General features: G+C 40.8%; 1 protein-coding gene across 9 annotated transcripts in view; it reads left to right on the top strand.

Annotated features, from left to right (window-relative positions):
- PCNX1 (pecanex 1) overlaps positions 1-5561 on the top strand; it is a 169750-nt gene extending 164189 nt beyond the window's left edge. For 6 of the 9 annotated variants that reach the window (XM_019451368.2, XM_019451370.2, XM_019451369.2 and 3 more), the window contains 2 exons: positions 64-100; positions 249-5561. In XM_019451368.2, the coding sequence (XP_019306913.2) occupies positions 64-100; positions 249-535 (324 nt within the window). In that variant the 3' untranslated portion in view covers positions 536-5561. Of the gene's footprint in view, positions 1-63 lie in introns of all 9 variants that reach the window. The other 3 variants (XM_019451371.2, XM_053889550.1, XM_019451375.2) reach the window with 1 other exon arrangement.
- The last annotated feature ends 15871 nt before the right edge of the window (positions 5562-21432 follow it).

Raw genomic sequence — 21432 nt, forward strand, 5'->3', positions numbered from 1 at the left:
AAGTGAAGTTTGCAAATACATCCGAGGTCCCTGCCACTAATTTATTTTATTCTGAATCATTAGGTGATTCACCGATGGGTGCCTTGCAGCAGAGATCCAGGTACTAGATCCCACATCGACAAGACAGTACTTCTGGTCCAGATTGATGATAAATATGTGACTGTAATTGAAACCGGGGTACTAGAACTTGGGGCTGAAGTGTGAGCCAGTGTTTTATAACTACATTTCTCTTCCCTCTCCATTCCGAGACGTTGGAAAAAGAGAGGAGAGCGCAGAAGACGCCTGCAGGTTTTCCTCTGCTCCTGTGTGGGAGATACTTGGATGTAGAGTGGGCTCGGCCAAGCGCCTCTCCTTCGCCCTTCACCCTGACTCCTGTCACTGTCTCCATCCCCAAATAAAGCTGAACTATTTTTTTAAGTTAGCTGCCGACAAAACATTTTGCATGAAGGATAAAGTTCTGTTAAATTACATCCTTACAAAAATTTTTTTCCTATGCATTGCCTATGCTTTAAATCAACAAACTCTTCATTTCTAAACTACGATCTCATATTTTTCTAATTTCTTTGCCAAAAATAATTGCCATGTTTTGTCATAGAACATGAAATCCATTTACCTTGATTTTTAAAAACAGACCAGTGTAGAAACCTTCACTTTGACGTTTAGCAGTATGAAAGTTTCATGTACAGTGAAAGAGACTATGAACAGACATAGATTTATCTTATTCCTTGAGCGCTAAAAACTTTAATGAGAAAACTGCACTAATTTTTTACAACAATGCACTAAAGTCTGAGATTTCTCAGAACATTTATTTATATATAAAAATAAAATACCATTATTTAAATTGCCTTTGGGATTAACCCCTGCCCTTTCCTTAAACGTACATAGCAGGAACTGTGCTGCTCATTTTTTTGTCAGTAACCTATACTCCATGCCAGTACATTGGGTGTTTTCTCTAAAATGAACGTTAAGGGTCAAGAGATACATAGCTTCATCATTGGAGATAGCGGTCAGTGCGTCGGTCCTGTGAACACCACTGCCAGCTCCTGTGTCCACACATCGGAGGCGCTCCAGCACCGGTGTGCCCCAGCTCCTCTTGGGGCAAGCTCTGCTGGGGTCAGTTCTGGGAAGAAAATACTTTTATTTTTCAAAGAAGAAGATGAGCATCCAGGAACTTAAAAAAAGGATCGATTGCTTTTCTATTCAGAGTCATTAGCTCTTGAAGTTACTCACATGCAGTTCAGTTAATCAAGTAAAATTTTTTCAAACGAAATTATCCAGATGGTGCAGTTCTTGTTATGTCCCTCTTCAATAACCTCGCCTCTTATTTTGCTCCTCTCTTCTTTTTCTATTACTTGAATTTTATTTCCTGTAATTTATAGTGTGTAGGTGTAATTTGAAATATTTATAACTGTGAAATTGACTTAATATGTTGTCTCATAACTTAAATTTTATTGGTTTTTTTTTTTTTTTAAATACGTGTGTATTCAGGGAAATATATAATTCAGATTTACAATTGGGCTAGGTGGAAACTGTGGTTTAGATTTAATTTTCAACTTCCGGCATTTTTTAAATCCTTCCGAAAACTTTCCCCTTTTGTGTGAAACTCCAAAGAATATATATACATCTCCTGAGCATTTAGGAGCAGCCATCTTTCCACCCCACTGCAAACGGGAAGTAGAAAGCAGGTGTGAAGTTAATCTTCAATGTGTATTTTATTTAGTCTGATACATCCAGAGTGTTACTCTTTCCCCATGTGGCGCTAGCCACATTTCAGGCACTCACCGGCCACATGTGCCTGGTGGCTCCTGTATTGGACGGCACAGGTGTAAAGTATCTTTTGATGAGGTGACAGGAGAGAGAAGCTGTTTCCGCACTAACCCCTACTGTCGCTCTCACAGTATAGCATAACACTTCCGTAGATGGAATGAAAACTAACATCCGACTACATTTCCATTCCACAGTGTGGTTATTTTGCCCTTTTCTAATTTACAGTTTTCGTAGTTATTCAGGATCCAGTGTACCTCGTGCTGACATTTCCAGACTTCGCGCTTTGCCAAATGTACTTTTTAAAAACATTTGTCAAGTGATTTACTGAACCTTTACACAAAGGTACCCTTTCTAAATTGACCAACTAAAACGTATTTTCCTGATACTGTTGTTACATTCTGTATTTGCCACATTTTGGCAAATCTACAGTACGTCATTAAGGTCCAAGGCTTTTATGTTTCTCTTCTGAAACCGAATATATGATCTGTCTATCTAACCATCTATATTTATTTAAAATCTTCTCAAAGGAATTATGATTCCTGCTGCCTGTTCGCTTTCTGAAATGAATATGATCTTTTCATGGTCATTACCTAGATGGGAAGATAAGTGGAATCCTTTCAGTCCTAAATGGAAGATAATTCATTTTCCTACACAGAAAAAAAAAAAATCTGAGCTTCAGATGATTCAGTCAGAAGGGCTATTCCTAGCCTCACACCCCCTACCCCCAATTGTTAAACACATTACACGCTCTAAAAATGTAAGACTAGATTTTATATGGAGCATATATATTGGGTCTTGATTTGGCATGATAACTGTGGACATTCTTCTCAAAACAGGTTGAATTTTGTTATCAGATAACCCTTGAGGGAATTTATGGAATAGAAACCCTAACAGGAGCCCTGTTTTTATTTTTTAGTCTAAACCTGATGGTCTTTTAAAAGTCAGAATACTTTTCTAATAATTACGGCAGAGGAAGCGGTGATAATTGAAGACTCATGTCTTAACAACTGGACCTAAATTATTATGTGGAAATATACATGCTCTCATTGAGTAAATTGATCATACATGTCTTATTCTGCCTTTCCCAGCCCCCCTTGGAGAATAGTGAACTGCTTATTTAGATTCCCTGCTTAGCTGTCTTCATTAGTGTACAAGACTCCAGCATACACACACTAGTGTCTTCAGTTCACATTTGCCAAAACTTTCAGAGTTCCATAATTTGAAAGTAAGAATATGTCATTAAAACACTAGCTTTTTATGCATTTCCCTTCAACAGAGTCTCATTGATACCTTTCTGGTCTTTGTCTTGTTTGAGTTTGTTTTTTCCCTTCTTTTGAGAGAGAGTCCTGGAGTGAATTATAAATTGTTACTGTCTTTTCTCATTTCCTCTCATTCAGTGGCAAAAATCATTTTACAACTCAAAATTAAGTTTTTGGTTAATCTTCGAGCTTATAACTTGGTGTGAGCCCTCTTTTTTACATCATTTTCAGTACTTGATAGAAGTTTAAATGTTCATTTTTTTCTAAAGAAATCTAAATTTTCCAAGAGTATAGATTAATATAAGATGTTGGTATTTAAGGGACTTGGGAGAGTAGGTGGTGAGGCTGTCTGTTTTTAAGATAAGAGGAGATTAATTACCTTTCAGGAAATTAATGAACAGTCTTCACCAGTGTTCTGCCTTCTTTGAGTTTCTATTATTGGAAGGTGAGCTTCCCTTAGATTTGAAGTCGTTTTAAAAATATTTCAAGTGTAACTGAGATACTTCTACTAGTCCTTGAAACAGAAGTAGACAGATAGTATTTCTATCCTGAGTGAGGTATGGAAAATTATTCTGTGTACCGAATGTCAGGTCATAGAAGTTTTTATGTAGAAACTAAGTTTATAAGGAAGATGGGTTTTTCTTCTTGGGTTGGTTTATTTTTCTGTCTTCTATCAAAATATAAAAAACAGCCTCAAACCTAAGCAAGAGTAGTTAACTTAGCCTTAATAAATTCCAATTTGCTTCCATGCAACGTCCTTCTGCCTCTGCTTAGAAATTCATTTGGTGGATTGCTGCATCGGTCCAGAACTAGATATCTTTTAAACTTACGATTTGCCCAGAGTCTAAAATTATCTTTTTCTTTTAGTTTCAAAAATCTTTCCTTCTAAATATATGACTTGAGAAAAAGATACCTTAGTAATTTTGCATAAGAATTCTTTGAATTTATGGTCACCAGCTATTAAACTATAAACTGCTACCCAGATTAATTAATTTTGTGTTTATCTTCCTTATTCTTTCATTAATATAGACAATCCCTTCCCTTTTTTTTTTTTTTTTTTTTTTAAGTCCTCAGTATTCATTCTTGTTCTCTTTTGTAGTGTAATATAATCATACAGAATTACTTTGCCTGGACACAGACCCAGTGCATTTTTTCCCTTTGATGTGATAAATTGTTCGGGTGAAGTATAAAACATCAGTTTTTATTCTAGAGGCTTTTCCTTTAATTCTAAAATGAGTGGAAAGAATAATGTCAATCAAGGCTAAAATGATACCTGGAACCTGTCAAGGGACTTTGAACTTTCTGTTTTAGTCTTCTGACCATGCATTTGTGCAGCATAAGTTTTAATAATACATTGGAAATCTGCAGGGTTGTTTTTTTTTTCTTTTAATTAAGTTTTTTAAAACCAACCTCTCTTCATTTTTCTTTTTTAAAAATCTGGTTGATATATACCTAGGCCTTGTCGTTTTTGACTTGCGAAATGTTGAGGTAAGAATTGTAACTGGAAAGGAATTAATTATTATACAAATAGATCTGATAGGTATGTGAGTAGAGTGTTAATTTTGCTTGAAACAGAAGTATATTTTCTGCTTTGAATCTCCTCACCAGAGTCCTCTGTCAAGAACTATGTATGATAAGAATTTCTCTTTATTGCCTATCAGCCCACATATTCTTTCTGAAGTAGAGTAAATAAGTTCTATTTGTGAGCTGAACTTTATCATCTGCCATTTTATGGAAGCAACACAGCATTCTATGGGGGAAGCAGAACTGATTGTCCTCGCAAGGTTACGTGACGACTCTGCTCTAAGACTTACACCTGTTGTATAGGGTTATACCTTTTTTCTTACGCCTCAGCTCTGCACCTGACAATTTATGGTTCCGTGGAGCCAAGCTAGAAGGAACAAAGGTCGTGTGAGAGTGGCGAGGATGGATTCCTGGGTGTTACTTGTGCAGGCGAAGGGGCATCCTGGAATTCTAACCAGAGTAGTTGTCGGAAGTGAGATGGCTGCTCCAGATGACTCCTGGGTTTAGTGTAACTGTGGTTGAACAAGATTTTTTTTATGTATGAAGCTTGATTCCACAACCAAAATAACAGAAACGTGGGGAAAATCCTGTCTGCTTATGCTTTTTAAAGCTTACGGTTTAAGTGAAAATAAATTGTAAAAACTGATTACCTTAACCCTATACAATGAGCTCTGCATGAGGAAATGGAAGGAAGAATACTACAAGTGATTCAGGAAGGTGTATGTGAGGAAGGAAAATGGGTTTCCCTTTTCTGATCATGGGCTCTGAAAGTATTCATTGCCTTTACCAGCATTCAGTATAAACCAGAGATAAGAATATATGTACTCGCGTGGGTCTGTGAGTGTGTGTGCGTCTGAGTGTTTGTTATTCTAAATAGCTTGTAAATATTGTAGTTGTTTAAAATGGAAAATAAAAGCTGAGATTGTTTTTTTCTTTGCAAATATATTGCATCAAAAATACAGTATTGACAGTGGATAAAACACTGAGGAAATAAATTTTTTTTCATTTTGCCTTCTGTCCATTTTTGTCAAGAAAAAATAGAGTACATCATATAAAGCTCTGCATAGCATATTTTAAAACATGTACTTGGTTCTGAAATAATCATTTTAATCAGAAGCTTTGGCCTATAAACATGATTCAGCTTATAAGAGAAATGTACATATTTCATATTAAAAACACATCTTTTCATACTTGGTAGAAAGGTTGTACTTTATGTCTTTTGAATTTATCTGAATATGTTATAGTAATGATACAACATTAGATGGAAAACCTAGGGTAATAAATGTGTGTATGTGTTCACTGTATTACACTAAGTTACAATATAGAAAAAGGAGTGCACATTTGGATTATGGTCATCAAAATCAGGCAAACTAACCTGTTGTTTACATGTGTAATACTTAAGAGAAAATGCAAGCTGAGAATGAGAGTAGATATACTCTTTTTTTTTTTTTTTTTTTTTTTTTGAGTTTATGTATTGTGAGAGAGAGCTCATGAGCTCAAGTCGGGGAGGGGCAGAGAGAGAATCCCAAGTAGACTCCACGCTGTCAGCACAGAGCCTGATGCAGGGCTTGAGCTCACACACTGTGAGATCATGACCTGAGCCAAAGTCAAATGCTTAACTGACTGAGCCACCCAGGCAGCCCGAGAATAGATATACTCTTGATTAAAACCCTTATTGAGCCATTAGTGAGTCATTTTAACTATTAGTAACAATCAAAACCATCAGGATGCTGATTATGTGCCATCTATATCAGAGTCCCAGACAGTTTTCTGTCTTCCTGTCCAGGATCACAATGGCACAACTGGGGACGTAGTAGTATTTAGTCTTAAAGGACATTGTTTTCTAGTGACAAGAAACCTGGAGGTTAAGTGAGACACATCTTCAAAGAAAATAGGCTGGGTAAGTGAGCTGCATCAGCCTTACAGCCAGAGATTGAAAGGGCGAAGACATGAAATTTGAGTCCCATAAAAGTTCTTCATTGTTCTTAAAGCGCAGTTTACTTAGGATTTTTCCTACTAAAGAAAGGATCCCAAAGTTTTGCCGACCTGTAGCCACTAAATCTCACTAGCTAGATGCGTTTTCCTGTGGGGAAGGCAAAAAGCACCTTGTGAAGTAAGGGCATGACCCAAATGGTGGTTTCTTACGTATTCAGTCAGCACTTGTTACACACAATATTTGTTTTATTCCCCCCTTCATAGGTACTTATTGAAGGAAATTAGGTATAACTAAACTTCATACTTGGGAAAATGTAATTTGGTACAAGAGGATCCCTAGATTGCTTTGTAACTTCATAGGATACACAGTAACAGCAAATGGCTAGAGATGAATCCATCTTGTCTGGTAGCCTTTTAAAACGATTCAGTGTCAATATGCAGTAAACTGTGCCAAAAGGGAAAAGTCTTCCTTTAGTCCAGGGCTCCCTTTTGTTCCCCAGAACATTGTATGAATACATAATAATTGGCCCATATAAGAATACTTCAGGTCTTGGGGCACCTGGGTGGTTCAGTCAGTTTAAGCAGCCAACTCTTGATTTTGGCCCAGGTCATGATCTCACAGTTCCTGAGATCAAGCCCCATGTTGGGCTCTCCACTGGCAGCGTGGAACTGCTTGGGATTCTCTCTCTCCCTCTTTGTGCCCCTCCACTGCTCGCTCATTCATTCTCCCTCCCTCCCTCCCTCCCTCCCTCTCCCTCTCTCCCTCCCCTTCTCTCCTTAATAACGAATAAACATTAAAAAAAGAGAATACTTCAGGCCTCCATTCCAATTCTGAAGCACACAGTCTTGACCTATCTTTATCAGGGAAAATCAACATCCCAAGATAACATTGAATTTAAGCAGATACCAAGTAGTACCTCTGTGTTCATAATACTCTTAGTGGGTTTGCTCTCACACACCACCCACAACTTCTTGGTTTTCTATCAATTAATAACATGTACCACAAATGTTCCACAGTGTAGTCCAAATGGAAGGTGTACCTTTCTTTAGACAGAATGCAGGTTCCGTCTAGCTTATACATTTGGGAGTGACTCCTCGTACAATTGCAATATGAAATAGTATTCATTTAAATAGTTTCAAAATACAAATTTACTTGGAATGCTTATAGTTGCAAGAAAGAACCCCTTTCAAAGTTGCTGAATACAGGAAACTGGTTCACTACAAAGTTTAGGGTAGACTGGGCTTTCAGGGTTGTTTTGTTCATGTTACTCTAACTCTCTATATCTGTGATTTTCTCTACTCCATATGCATGCTATGTATCCTTCCTTTTCAGACTGGAGCTAGCTAGCTGTAGTTCTGGACCCCATTCCATACACATCATCAAACAGAAAGAAATAACGCTTCCAGTTACCTCTCACATGGGGAAATTTCCCAGAAGCCTCGGTGTATTTCTCCTTGCATCTCTTTAATGTAAGATTTGATGTAGGCAAGATCCTTAACCTGTCCCTATGTCCTGATTTTCTAAACCAGTCATGGACAAGAGAAACAGAATTACCATGACTGATTGGCTCAGACAAATCAGAGCTAGCCTTGAAGCTCGAGTCCAGTCCCCAAACTGTAAGGTTGCTACATAGTGCATATAAAAGTGTTGACTAAAATGTCCACAGCAGATGTGTATATAGCTCTCCAGAGTATTGTTTTCAAGAAACAGAGACCCAGACCACCTAAGAATTAAGGTGTTTCTTTTAAGCTGCATCTGTAGCAGATTTAGAGCAGAAAGTTAGCAGAAGCTTAGGCAGACACAGGTCCAGATGTTTGCTCTTCTTTTCTTAGGGGCTGCCTTACATCTCATGACATTCTTGCTGTTCTCCATCTAAATTGTTTCCTTACTTAGATTGGCAGCGGGGGGTGGGGGTTGGGGGGTGGAATTCACCAGTGAAGCCAACTGGACCTGAATTGATCTTTAGAGAAAAGCTTTCAATTAGGGATTTGGATTTTCTGTTTATTAGTTTTGGTAGGTTGGGTTTTCTAGAACTGCAGTTCTCAAACCTTTGGGTCTTGGAATACTCAGAAAAAATTACTGAGGATTCCTCCCTCCCCCATCCCAAAGATCTTTTGTTTTTATAGTTTATACAATATTTACTGCATTCGAAATTAAAACACATTTTAAAGTTATTTCTAAACGAATTAATAAATTCATTACCTGTTAACATTCTTATTTAAAATTATGCTTCCAACTTAAAAAAAAATGTATCAAGACATTTGAACTGTGTGCTTCTACATACAGTGTATTTATTGCCTTATATTATTTTGGTTGAAGCATATGAGGAAAGCCTGGGCTCATAAATGCTTCACTAAAATTAGACTAGTGGTAGTTTCTTAAAGGTTAGCTGCAGTGTGGAATCCCATTTGTACTGGATTATTTTAAAATCCATTGTCGTACCTTACTTGGAATGGATCTTTTACCTGTGTGTGGGATTATAACATCATTTATTTAGAAAAATAATGGTTCCCAAGTTATGCAGATCTTCCAAATGTTAACACATTTCATTATGCATTATAAAAAAATCACTTTTGTTTATGTCAGCATCAGTCTAGTTAGATACAACTTTATTGGGAAGCTAGAAAGCTTGTAGTGGCAGATACAAGCATTCTAAAATTTTTTTAATGAGAGCTTAAGCTTTATCCTCGGGAACAAATATTGTCAGTTGTTAACTTTGAAGCAGTTATTTCAGTTTTGAGAAAATATCTGTCAAGTACTGAAGTCTGAATATGTATAGTTTGTCTCTTAGTCTTTCTTTCAAGTCAAAATGGCATTCCATGGGAGAGAAAAAAAAAAGTGACTTAGCTCATAACTCAATCACAAAAGGGCTATTCTTTGAGAAAACTGTATTTGGGTATGCTGAAGAAGTGCTTTGTGAATACTTCCCATTTTCCCACATCGAATTCTCAAAAGATGTGTTTCGAAGGAATGAGATGTAATAAACTTAACAATTTGTATTGCTTCCTCAAGGATATTCTTAAGTGAAATTGACTTTCCCCTGTGAGTGCATGATCGTATAGAATGCAGTGGCTAGTGATATACTTTGGTGCCATTGCCTTGATTCCTGCTGAGGTGTCTGTAGTTTTACTCCCCGCATCTTCTGCACAATTTCCATTATTTCTTTTATCCATGGGTTACTTAGACTCATTTTGGTTAACTTTCAAATATTTGGGACTTTCTACCTAACATTTTCTAGTTATTGCTTAATAACCATGTCAAAGCAACTGTCCTGTTAATCCTTTGAGATTTGTTTAGCCTTCCTTTGTGGCTCTGTATATTTTCAATTTTCGTAAATGTCCCAGTGGGCATTTGGGGGGAAAGCATGTATTTTACAGTTACAGTTAGGACAGCCTTCTTTCTATACTATATATATCTCAAGTCAACTTTGTTATTTTTATTGAGATACTGTATATTTTTACTGATTTTTTTTTCACTGGGGGGGGGTCTATAGTTGTGGATTCATTTCTCCTTTTAGTTCTATCAAATTTTGGTTTATATATTTTGAGACTACATTTTTAGGTGTATAAAGTTGGAAGATTTGCTTTGACCAATTGATTCCCTTAATCATTATGAAATGTCCTTTCCATGTCTAGTAATACCTCTTGCTCTAAAATTTATTTTATCTGATGTTAGTATAAAGTTTGTGTATTTTAACTGTATCTGTCCTTTTAGTTTCAACCTTTCTATCTCTTATTTTTAGAGTGTACTCTTATAAACCACTATGTACTTGGGATTTTTTATTCAGTTTGACCATCTTTGTCTTTTAAAGGGAGTATTTAGTCCATTTACATTTAAGATAATTACTGATTTGGGGTGGGCGGGGAGCTTAAATTTACCATCTTTTTGTTCCTTTTCGTCTTGCCTTTCCCGTATATCTTTTCTCTTTTCTTGCCACATTTTGGAATAAGTCATTTGAATTGTTATACCCCTCCTCTTGATTATTACCTACATATCTTTTTAATTATCCTCTTAGTGATTATTGAAATTAAAGCTTACCTACCTACTTGGTACCTTACCACCTCTTGGGACTGACTCTATTTCTGCCTTTGTGTCTTTTATGCTGTTTTGTCATGCATTTTCACTTCTGTATTTTACCTTTTTTTTTTTTTTTTTCTTTTTGAGAGAGAACATGAGCAGGGGACAGTGGAGGGGAGGAGAGAGAGGGAGAGGGAGGGAGAGAGAAAATCTCAAGCAGGCTCCATACTCAGCCCAGAGTCCAACACAGGGCTCGATCTCACAACTGTGAGATCGTGACCTGAGCCAAAATTAAGAGTCAGTCACTTAACTGACTGAGCCACCCAGACGACCCAGAACTCTGTATGTATTTTAAATTTCAAGGGCATAATTATTTGGTATAATTTATATTAATTTAGATTTATCCACATGTTTACTCTTTTCATTGTTCTTTGTTGCTTCTTATATTTTCATGATTTGGGATAATATTTCTTCTGTCTGAAGGACTCCCTTTACAGTTTCTTGGTCTGCTACTAACAAATCCCGTGAGTTTTTATTTTTCTTGTATGAAGATGTTTGTCTTCAGTTTTTTTTCAGGGGGGACATAGAGTACTGAATTGGCAGTTTCTTTCTGCCCTTCAAAAGTATTACCCACAGTTTTCTGATTTCCATGGTTTCTTCTAGTCTTAACTGCTCTTTTCAGAGGCAGTACCTTTTTATGCCTTTGGTTATTTTTAAGATTTCATTTTCATCTGTGGTTTTTAGTCGTTTTCCATATGTAGCCTCTGTGTCGTTTTCTTCGTATTTATCTTGCCAAAGTTTTCTTACTGTCCCTTGAATCGTGGCCATTGTCTCTTCAGACATTCCTTTTGACAGATTGTCTTTCTCTCCTCACATTGCAATGACAAAATATATTAAACCTAAAAGTTTTGCTGTGTTTTTATCCCTTATATTTTCTTTTGCATTTCCTGTCTTTGGTCTTTTCATGTTTCAGTCAGAGTTATTTTCCTCTATCTACCCTCATTTATTCCTTTCTTCCTTCACCTGTGTCTAATCTTCTGTTAAACTGATCTATTGAGTTCTCAAGTTTTGTAACTGTATTCTTCAGTTCCCATTTTTAATATAGTTTTCAGTAAACTCTTGACATATTCTCTTATTATTTAATTTACTAAACATGTGAACTACCGTTATTTTAAAGTTGGTGTCTAACGATTTTAATATCTGGATCTCTTGAACATGTTTCCTTTGTTCTCTTCTCAGTTTTTATCTTCTTGTACATGTTCATTTCTGGTGTGGACTTGTATATGAAAATGTATAGATAATTGAGGCCCTAGATATTATCTTCCTCAAGAAGGTTTACTTTTACTTTTGGCAGACCAGGTTGGAAATTAGAGAATGAGCCTTTGGAAACTGGACTTCAGTCTCCTGAGGGCTAATCTGCTGTTTCTAGTTCACCTTTACCCCTGTGCCACAGCCCTTCAGATATCCAAACCTAAAAGTCTGGGGTTTCACCCATGGGGTGTCCTGAATTGCAATTATTGACACCCCAGCCTTGTGAGAGTCCAGAAGCTCTCTGTTCAGCTTCTCAGCCTCTCAGCCACTGCTTTCAAATCGGCAGGTGTGGCACCAAATATCAGTCATACCTCTCTGGGCTTCCTTTCTGGGGTCTTAGCCTATAAAGTTATGGTAGTAGCTCCCAGTGCCTTCAAATATACTTTATATTTTATACAGTCCTTTGCATTGTTTTTCATTGAAGATTTGCTCTGCAACTTATTTGCCATTATTGGCGGGGGGGGGGGGGGTGGGGGTGGGGGGGGGGACGGGGGTGGATCTCCCCTGTCAAGTTTTAATCCTCCTTATGATCAGCCAGCATACTCACCTCTTTATATCCTAGCGTTATGTTACTTCACTTTGGCTAGCCTTTACCTTGATTTTACCTGTGGTGGTATTTCAAGGTCAGCCTGGTCTTACGTTGCTAGCTAACCTGCAGATGTATCCACCTATGGTAGAGAGGGTTGGAGGTGGTGACTGGAGTGCCCATGGTCTCATGGTATAAACCGAGTTCACGGAGATACCAGGACCTGAGAGAAAATAGGATCGGTGGCCTCAGAATGTGCGAGTGTGGCAGCTCTTCTGAAGTTTGTGTCCCATCTAGTACAAAGTGTATCCTAAAGGTAGACCAGACACCTCAGATAAAACAGGGTCTCATTAACATCTTGCATGCTTGCAGGCTCTGATTAAATACTAGGTCACATTATTTTTTATTTAGAAATCAGTGTTTTCTCTCCATCACGGCACAGTGGGTTTTTCCATGTTCTCTTTTCTAGGCAATTACTTTCCTGGCCTGAGGTCCTTATTGACCCTCCTGTATCAGAAGTGACACACTGGGGTGATAGCAGCAGCAGTAATAGCAGGGACAACAGATAGCCAAAGTCCTTTTCCAGTCCTGACTTTAACTTTTCAATTCATTCTAAACGGAACAACATCTCCATTGGTAGCCTAAGCACTAAAATGTGTTTTCAGGCCAAAATTAAAGAAACTTCATCTGTCTTTTTTCTGAGCAGGGTGGGATGAGTGTTTGGAGAAATCAAGAGGTTTAATTACTGAAAACCACTCCATCTAGAGGCTTATGGTTCATTTTGTGTGACCTTAGACTAGAAATATGGGGCCAGAGAACAGGAGGCAAAAAATAATAGCTCCACTTGAATATTAACTTTTCCTTTCTGGAAACCAGAAAACTCTCCACTTCCACAAGTTCTGACACGTCCCTAGTTAACAGCTCTATTTTGCAATGCATATTAGGTCACCCTCTGGAAATGCAGGTCAGAAAGAAAACGCACCGGTGATCTGGGCCATGGGTGAGAGGGCCAAAGAAATGACAAGTACCGAAACTGGGAGAGCGTCTATGTCTCCCGTAATTAGATGGTATGGTATAGCTACCAAGCCACACACACTGGCTCATCTGCCCATGGCCAGCACAGCAAGCCTCATGGAAATTGGGCATTGGGACTAAAAAAATGCAAGATCCTCAGCCCCACGTTTCTAGATAGCGTGGAGAATGAAGTCAAATTTAGGATGCATTTGTTTTCTTATTTATTTATTTAATTTTATTTTTTATTTATTTTTTAAGGTTCATTTATTTTATATAATTTATTGTCAGGTTAGCTAACATACATTGTATACAGTGTGTTTTTGGCTTCGGGAATAGATTCCCATGATTTCACTTACATACAACACCCAGTTCTCATTCCAACAAGTGCGCTCCTCAGTGCCCATCACCCATTTTCCCTGCCTCCCCCCATTAATCCTCAGTTTGTTCTCTGTATTTAAGAGTCTCTTATGGTTTGCCTCCCTCTCTGTAACTATTTCTTTTCTTTCCCTTCCCCTGTGGTCTTCTGTTTAATTTCTCAACTTCCACATATGAGTGAAAACATATGATGCCTGTCTTTCTCTGACTTATTTCGTGAGAAGATACTCAACATCACTCATCATCAGGGAAATACAAATCAAAGCCACATTGAGATACCACCTCACATCAGTCAGAATGGCTAAAATTAACAACTTAGGAAACAACACGTATTGGTGAGGATGTGGAGAATGGGGAACCCTTTTGCACTGTTGATGAGAATGCAAACCGGTGCAGCCACTCTGGAAAACAGTGTGGAGGTTCCTCAAAATATTATAAATAGAATTACCCTATGAACCAGCAATAACACTACTAGGAATTTATCCAAAGGATACTGGAGTGCTGATTCATAGGGGGCACATGTACCCCAATGTTTATAGCAGCGCTATCAACAATAGCCAAATTATGAAAGGAGCTCAAATGTCCATCAACTGATGAATGGATAAAGATTTATGATGGAATACGACTTGGCAATGAAAAAGAATGAAATCTTGCCATTTGCAACAACATGGATGGAACCAGAGGGGATTATGCAAAGGATGCATTTGTTTTCATAGTGAAATTGTCATCAGCATCACTTTGTAGATAAAGTTACACAAAGGGTGTTTTAGTTAAGGGAGTAAGATTGGCAGAAGAGCTAGAATTTAGAGATGTTCTAGGGAGGGGTAAATTGGCTATCCAAATAGTGTTGGCTTTACAATTTGTTAGGAGTTAGTACATAAATTTGGTTTTGTCACAACCTACGTTTGTGGAAACCTTGTTCTTTCCAGAACCTGACTTCAGAACTAACTAATGATAATGAACATAGAAGATAAATATGTTGATCAAAATGCCAATTTATTAACTTACAGTTCTAAAAAAAACAGGGCACTCCCAGCTTCATCAGAAGATAGATGATAGGTCACATTGACCATCAGAAATTAGTCTATGGCCATAGAGTTAGAGCACAAGGAAGCTAAACATCATTTGTTTTCTTCCTGGCTTAGAACATGTGCTTTGTAATTTTTCTACTTTTCTAGTGATATTTATGTTTGTTAGTTTTAGTTTTTTTATTCTGTGGTGGGAAATACTATCGAATTTTGGGTTTGCTTTTTCCAGACTCCCAAGCAGACCACATTTCTCCTATTGTGATATTCTTCAGCTATGTGAATACGACTGTACTAGGCTCCAGCTTTCTCGCACATTCCAATTCCACTTCTGCCTGGACACTTTAAATGGATCACTGCAACGCCTTGCCCTTGAGGAGGATTGGTCTTAACTACAGGTGTGAGTTTTACAATTTAAGTTTGGGAAATCTTTATATTGTAGTTCAGATGACATAAATTTACTAGAACTCCTACCTTATTAGATTTCTAACCAAGAAGAATTTAATTACTTTCTCCAAATGCACCATGAATTTGAGGGAGAGGAAGGACTTTTTCAAAGAATGTCTCATTCATAACTTTAAGAGCAAATACATGTCTTAAGAGATTAAAAGTAAAGTGTGTTTTTAAAAAGGAAGTTTAAAATGGGTATCCATTTAGCCTGAAAAGGATTGTTGTAAATACATTGATCTTGGAAATATCCCATATTCAAGAACAGAGAATAAATTACAACGGTAGGCTGATTGGACCAATAGATCTGTCAGTGAAAAGAAAAGCCTGGCATGTCTATGGCAAAGGACTGATATATGATAACTCTTGCCAGAGTGAAGATTCTGGAAAATAACATTCCATTTCCACTGCAAGTTACAGTGAAAGGACTTTCTATAATGCTATAATGATTTTCTTTGAAAAGGGTTGATTGCAATAAGATGTGAGTCCCTACTGTGTACAGATAATTCACAACAAACCTGCCAGGTGTTTTCACTGTTATCTTATATATGTTGAAATTAAGGGTTAAAAGGTAACTTTCAGGAAAGGATAAACTCATGACTCCTAGGTATAAAAATGTACACATGTTCGAGACTTTATCTGATGCCTTAATCTGGAGAACTAACCACATGTTATAATGGGTTCCAAGTTAAGTTTTCTAAAAAAGCACAGTTACAGGGAGTAAAGGAACATTGAAATGAATTGTAAATTAGAGATAATTTTTTTGTTTTAGAGAGAGGGAGTAATTTGAACCTCTATTAGAAGGGACAGAATTTATGTCTTACCAGTTACCAACAGCTTATAAAGTTATAAAATAACTCCCATAGAATCAGAATCTAAGACAGAAGGGTGTGCTGTAGACTATGCATATAGTTTTCCATTAACATCCAAGTGTTTTCTACCTGATGTTCAGTAATTCACCTGAGATAATACATGTAATAGTGGCATGGTGGAGGCAAATTCCTCGCCCTCCCCCCCCCCCCGCCCCAGCAGTGTACAGGACGTTTGAATTGCAAGGGAAGTCTTGAGGAGGTCATTGGAGGTTATTGTGGTAATTCAGTCTTGAGGCAGTTGGCCTGGACCAAGTTGGTGGCCGTAGTGAGTTAGCTTCTGTGGAAGCGGACTCTGAGCCTGCTTTTTGCAAGGAAGTGTATTGGGTCTTGCTCTTGGGAACAGTACACGTGAAGGAGCACAAGAAGCTGGATTGAACAGAGGAAGAAATTGAACTGTGATGCAGTCAGAGCAACGGCTTTAATCGAAGTCCATGGGTGAGATCTGGAGCTGGGTGGCCCTTCTGAGATATTCTCAATCAAAACAAGACACTGAGGGCACACTTCCTGGGGAGGACAACACTCCTGGCAGGTTGGGGGTAAGATGACGCCCATCCTGAAGTGGAATCTGGGCAGAACACCACAGCATCCACTACCCTTCTTGTACTGCTCATATCCACAGATCTCTTCTTCTGCCCTTTGGAGATTCTCTCTTGACTAGCACCTCTCCTAGTCTAGTTGCTTACCTGCTCTTACCTCTAGGTTTACCAGTTGGGGTGATCCAGACTCCCTCATCTTTGAGAGCTCTAAGCCCCTGGTCTGCCGTGCTCTTCTGAAGCAGTGACTGCTACACTTGACTCTTTTCCATTTGAATTGGGTAAAGGACTACCAGGAGAAACCCTAGTGTATAACCTGGATTGTGGGTGTGTTTTCTCCTGCCCCTGTTGTGTGACAGCTGCCCTGCCTCTTGATGATCTGGGTCAATTACCTCCAGTGTGGTGGTGACTTCTTTCTTAGCCCACTGGTCTCTTAGCAACAAAGAAGCCAAAGTGAATAGGTGACAGAGCCTAAAATTGAATGAGATTCTTGCTGTATCCCCTGGTGGAAGTTTCCCCCACTTTGGAAACCAGGTTCTTTAGACCCAGAGCCTACAGCTGTGGGAGTAGGAAGCACAAATTCCCAAAGTGGGTCATTGATGAAGATGGTAAATGGAGCCATTCCCATTTCTACCTGTTGGTTCCCAGTCTCATGTATTGTTGGGGTCTCAGGACCACTAGAATGGCCATTGATTGAGGATATATCCTGCATCCTGAAAGATGGTGTCCCACCCTCACAGGATATAATTTCTAAGCTGGTACCTCAGCTGCACCTTTAAAAGCCCATTGAATTGTTTGATCTGACCAGCAGCTTCTACCGTATGTGATACAACCATGGATCCCACGGCCACATGCCCCTGTTCTACCCTCTCTGCTGTAAAGTCCCTTTGTTTGATTCAGTGCTACATGGGCCCTGTTTTGATGGGTCTAACACTGTAAACCCTCATATGATCATAGTGCTGAAGCCCAACAAACAGGAAAGGCAAGAACCATACCTAGAACATATATCAATATGTCAACTTGCCATCAAGTGGATGCTTATTCTCCCTGAGGGATGGGTATTGTATCAAGGGCTCAGCAGTGATCTCTGTTAACACTCAGGTTAAAGGTTTGGCAGCATCGTGAGCTACGTCAGGCTTGGTAAATGGAATCCCATTGCATAGCTTCCATTGCTGCCACAATGGCCACTCCTTTTATGCACCCATTTTGCCAGCACAGGAGTGGCTGATGAAGAAATGGCTGATATCAACTGGCTGAATCATTTGGACTATTTGGTTGGCTGGTGCCTCTTCCATAGTAGATGCGGTCTGGTGACGATGAACATGCATTCAAAGATCCTTATACTCCATATCCACTCCCATCCATCCATCCATCCATCCATCCATCCATCCATCCATCCATCCATGTGCCTCTACCCTTGTCCCTCACCCTCTTTCTCCTTCTAGGCACCTGGCCAACCAACCAAGCCATTTGCCACTTCCGTGAGTTTATGTTTTATTTCTGGCCTCAGGCTTATTCTGTTTCTACAGAAGGTGAGTGACTGGATATGGTCCATCTGTGAACCAAACGTGGCTTGTTTTCCTCTCTTCTGTAAGCTGGTTATCGGGGGCATATCCCCACTGCCTTGGTCATAAGTGTTGTGTGGTATTGCAGGGTACTTCCTTCTGAGGGCCTAGCTTTCCCTTCGAGTCACTGAGTTCCAGGTTCAGGAATTAGGCAGCAGATTCTGATTTTTTTTTTAATTGGGGTACTTGCCTCCTGCTCCTTGATTTCTTTTGATTGTATAGATTGCATGGATACCCTTGTTGGCTGCTCTTCAGAATGCCCTGTTCTATTAGCCGTTTCTGTGTTCTCTCTGCGCTCGGCTATCGTAGCTGACTTTGCTCCTTATAACAAAAATTGCATCCACCTTGCTTCTGCTGCCGTATGCTTCTCAGCCTCTATCAGTTTGAGACTCTATCATCCCTTCGCCATCAGGGAAGCTAGTTCTGTGACGGTATCTCCTTGTCTCAGCGCTGGCCCACAGAGGACAGCTGCCACAGAGCTGCTTCAGTAGTATTCGTGCCACCATCACCAACACGTTTCTTATCGTTTTGCTGAACAAAGCTTCCTTCTGGCCCTCCCTCCCATGGAACATAGTTGGTGGGTTTTCTTTTGGGGGGGTGTTCTGACCTTAGGTGATATACCCATTTTAACATACCCACTTCTCCGGACCTTGGGTTCCTTTCTCCACCACTTACCATGGCGATTCTGGCATTTCTGGTGTGCTTAGTATGGACTATTGCCTCTTCCAAGCTCTTAGGAAACAACCTAACAGCATATCTCCATACTTTTGAGGGTCTTTGCCAGGGTATCAGTTTTCTATCATAGGAGAGCGTTCTCATAGTGATAAACTCTCTTATCCAACTTTATATTCTGTTTCTCTCAACTCAGCACCCTCCAGATCCAGTCTCTTATCTATTCTCCTTGCTTCTGCCAGTACGCACTGATGGGCTCTTAGAGCTCCTTCAACACGAAGCCTCTTTCCTCCCTAGCGGACCTGGCACTTGGCCAGGTGGGAGTGTGGCTTGACCAGCTGTTGGCCAGGTAGTGAGGAGAGGAGGTGGGAGCAGACTGAAGGGGATGAGCAGCCTTTGAGTGGTCCTCAAGCAGCTGGGAGTGGGTCATATCGATCTGGAGGCCAGTGGATGGGTTCCAAGGAGCCCTCGACTATGGACTGTTGTGAGTCCCATGGCAGGAGCAGGGTGGGCGCTCCATCCGAAGTGAGGCCCTGTCAAGGGGCAGTATGTGCCGAGGAGCGGCTTTTCCTTCTGCTTATAAATGAAATAAGAGCTGAGTCCAGAAAGCTTCCAATCTGCAAATAAAAGCCTAACCAGGGGAGAGCAGTGCCTTTGCCTGTCTGGTGTCCCTCATAAAAACTGCCACAAGATGGCAGCAGGAGCTCAGCCTGTGCGGGGAGGTTGGGGGTTGGTATCGGGGTGGAGCTGGTACCCCTGACATACAGAAGTTCCAGAAGAGGTGTGAGGAACAAAAAACTGAGTGACACGACTCTTGGAACCTATTAAAATCGGGGTTTACACACTGGTAGATCCCCTGGCCACGTGCTGCTTCTTATAGCCTCCCAAGAGTCATACGTATTGCTTGTCTCCTGTCCTTATTTACATTTGGCCCCTTTGAGTTCTTTCCACTGGCTAAATGTGGGCCCTGCAATCATAAACCTTAATATCAAGGCTGCCCCAGGGCTCTTGAGTGGCTCAGTCGGTTAATCATCCAACTCTGGATTTTGGCTCAGGTCTCGATCTCACAGATCCTGAGATCAAGCCCTGCGTGGGGCTTTGGTTTTTTTGTTTTGTTTTGTTAAATTTTTTAAATTTAACATTTATTTATTTTGACAGCGAGAAAGAGTGCGAGCAGGGGAGGGGCAGAGAGAGGGAGATACAGAATCTGAGCTGTCAGCACAGAGCCCAATGCAGAGCTCGAACCCACAGCCATGAGGTCATGACCTGAGCTGACGCTCAACCACCTGAGCCACCCAGGCGCCCCACCCCCCACGTGGGGCTTTGCACAACAGCACAGAACTTGCTTAGGATTCTCTCTCTCTCTCTGTCCCTCCCTCACATGCACACATGCTCTCCCTCTCTCTCTATCACAAAATGAACTTAAAAAAAAAAAAAAAAGACTGCCTCTTAAAACACCTGGGTGTTGTGCAAAGCGCTTTCCGTCCTTCGTTACATTGCCCCTCTCGAGAGATGTCACCTGGGGCTGTAAGGCTGGTGCTTCTCACGGGACCCAAGAGGTACACTGTGTGTCTGCAGGCCATCAGCCTTTCAGGGGAGAGCAAGTTCTGCAGGCCAAACAGCAAACTGCCTTGTTGCACCTTGACAGTCCGGACAGGTGACAGCGACGAGTTGAACGCGCTGATGCGAAGGAAGCCCACCATCTGGTGGTCTTCTAACAGCTCCAAAACGATCATTCTGGGCCTGGGCGGTTGGGACGACAGCACAGTCCACACATCAGTGCTCTGCGTGTGCTGGATGGGAACCGTGCAGGCATGCCCGCCACACACACACACACACACACACACACACACACACACACACCGCTTCAGGACAGCAGCTAGAAACCTCACTGGACAGTTTCACAGTGACTGTAATCGGGGGCATTGCAGATGAGAGCGGGAGAGGGAGCCCCCCGAGGAACAGGACGGTCCCCGGGCCAGGAGCAAAGGGAAGAGGTGGGTGCTCTCAGAACCCGCTGGGCTGGAGGAAGGGCCTGGCTCAGCTGCAACTCCAGCCTGAACACCACCCCCCCACCCCTGAAGCTGCGGGGACCCCTGGGCATGTGCCCGTGCTGGGAGGGGGGAAACCGCTGAAGAAAGGCCGCCTGCAAAAGGGCTTTGGGGGAGCGAGGCTGAAAAGTCAGGCGCTGTGCCTCCCTGTCCTCCTCCCTTTCACGCCCCCTCGGGCCCTTCTTGTCCAGCCAGCTGACAAAGGAGGAAGGTACCACGGGCCGTGTGGGAGGGCATCTGGGAGCCGAAAGGACAGACCAGTCCCTGGCCAGGCAGCTGTGCCCTGAGCCGCCTCCAGGTAGGCCCACGCTGAAGGCCGGCTTGCCACCCAGCTTGTGACCGAATTCTGCTCAGATTGGCCAGAGCCGTGGAGGACAGGACGATGACCTCATGAGGGGTGGGGAGGCTGGGATCCCAACCCTGGGACTCCTGATCACAGCTTCCCAGGCAGCGATGAGGCAGAAACAGCACCTTAGGCCTTCCGGGGGCCGCTGGGGCCAGCCCGGGGCAGCCTGCGGGCCGGAGGAGCTCCTTGGAA

The sequence above is a fragment of the Panthera pardus genome, unplaced genomic scaffold (assembly GCF_024362965.1).
Source record: "Panthera pardus isolate Hobbes unplaced genomic scaffold, ASM2436296v1 HiC_scaffold_24, whole genome shotgun sequence".
Classification (NCBI taxonomy): Eukaryota; Metazoa; Chordata; class Mammalia; order Carnivora; family Felidae; genus Panthera; species Panthera pardus.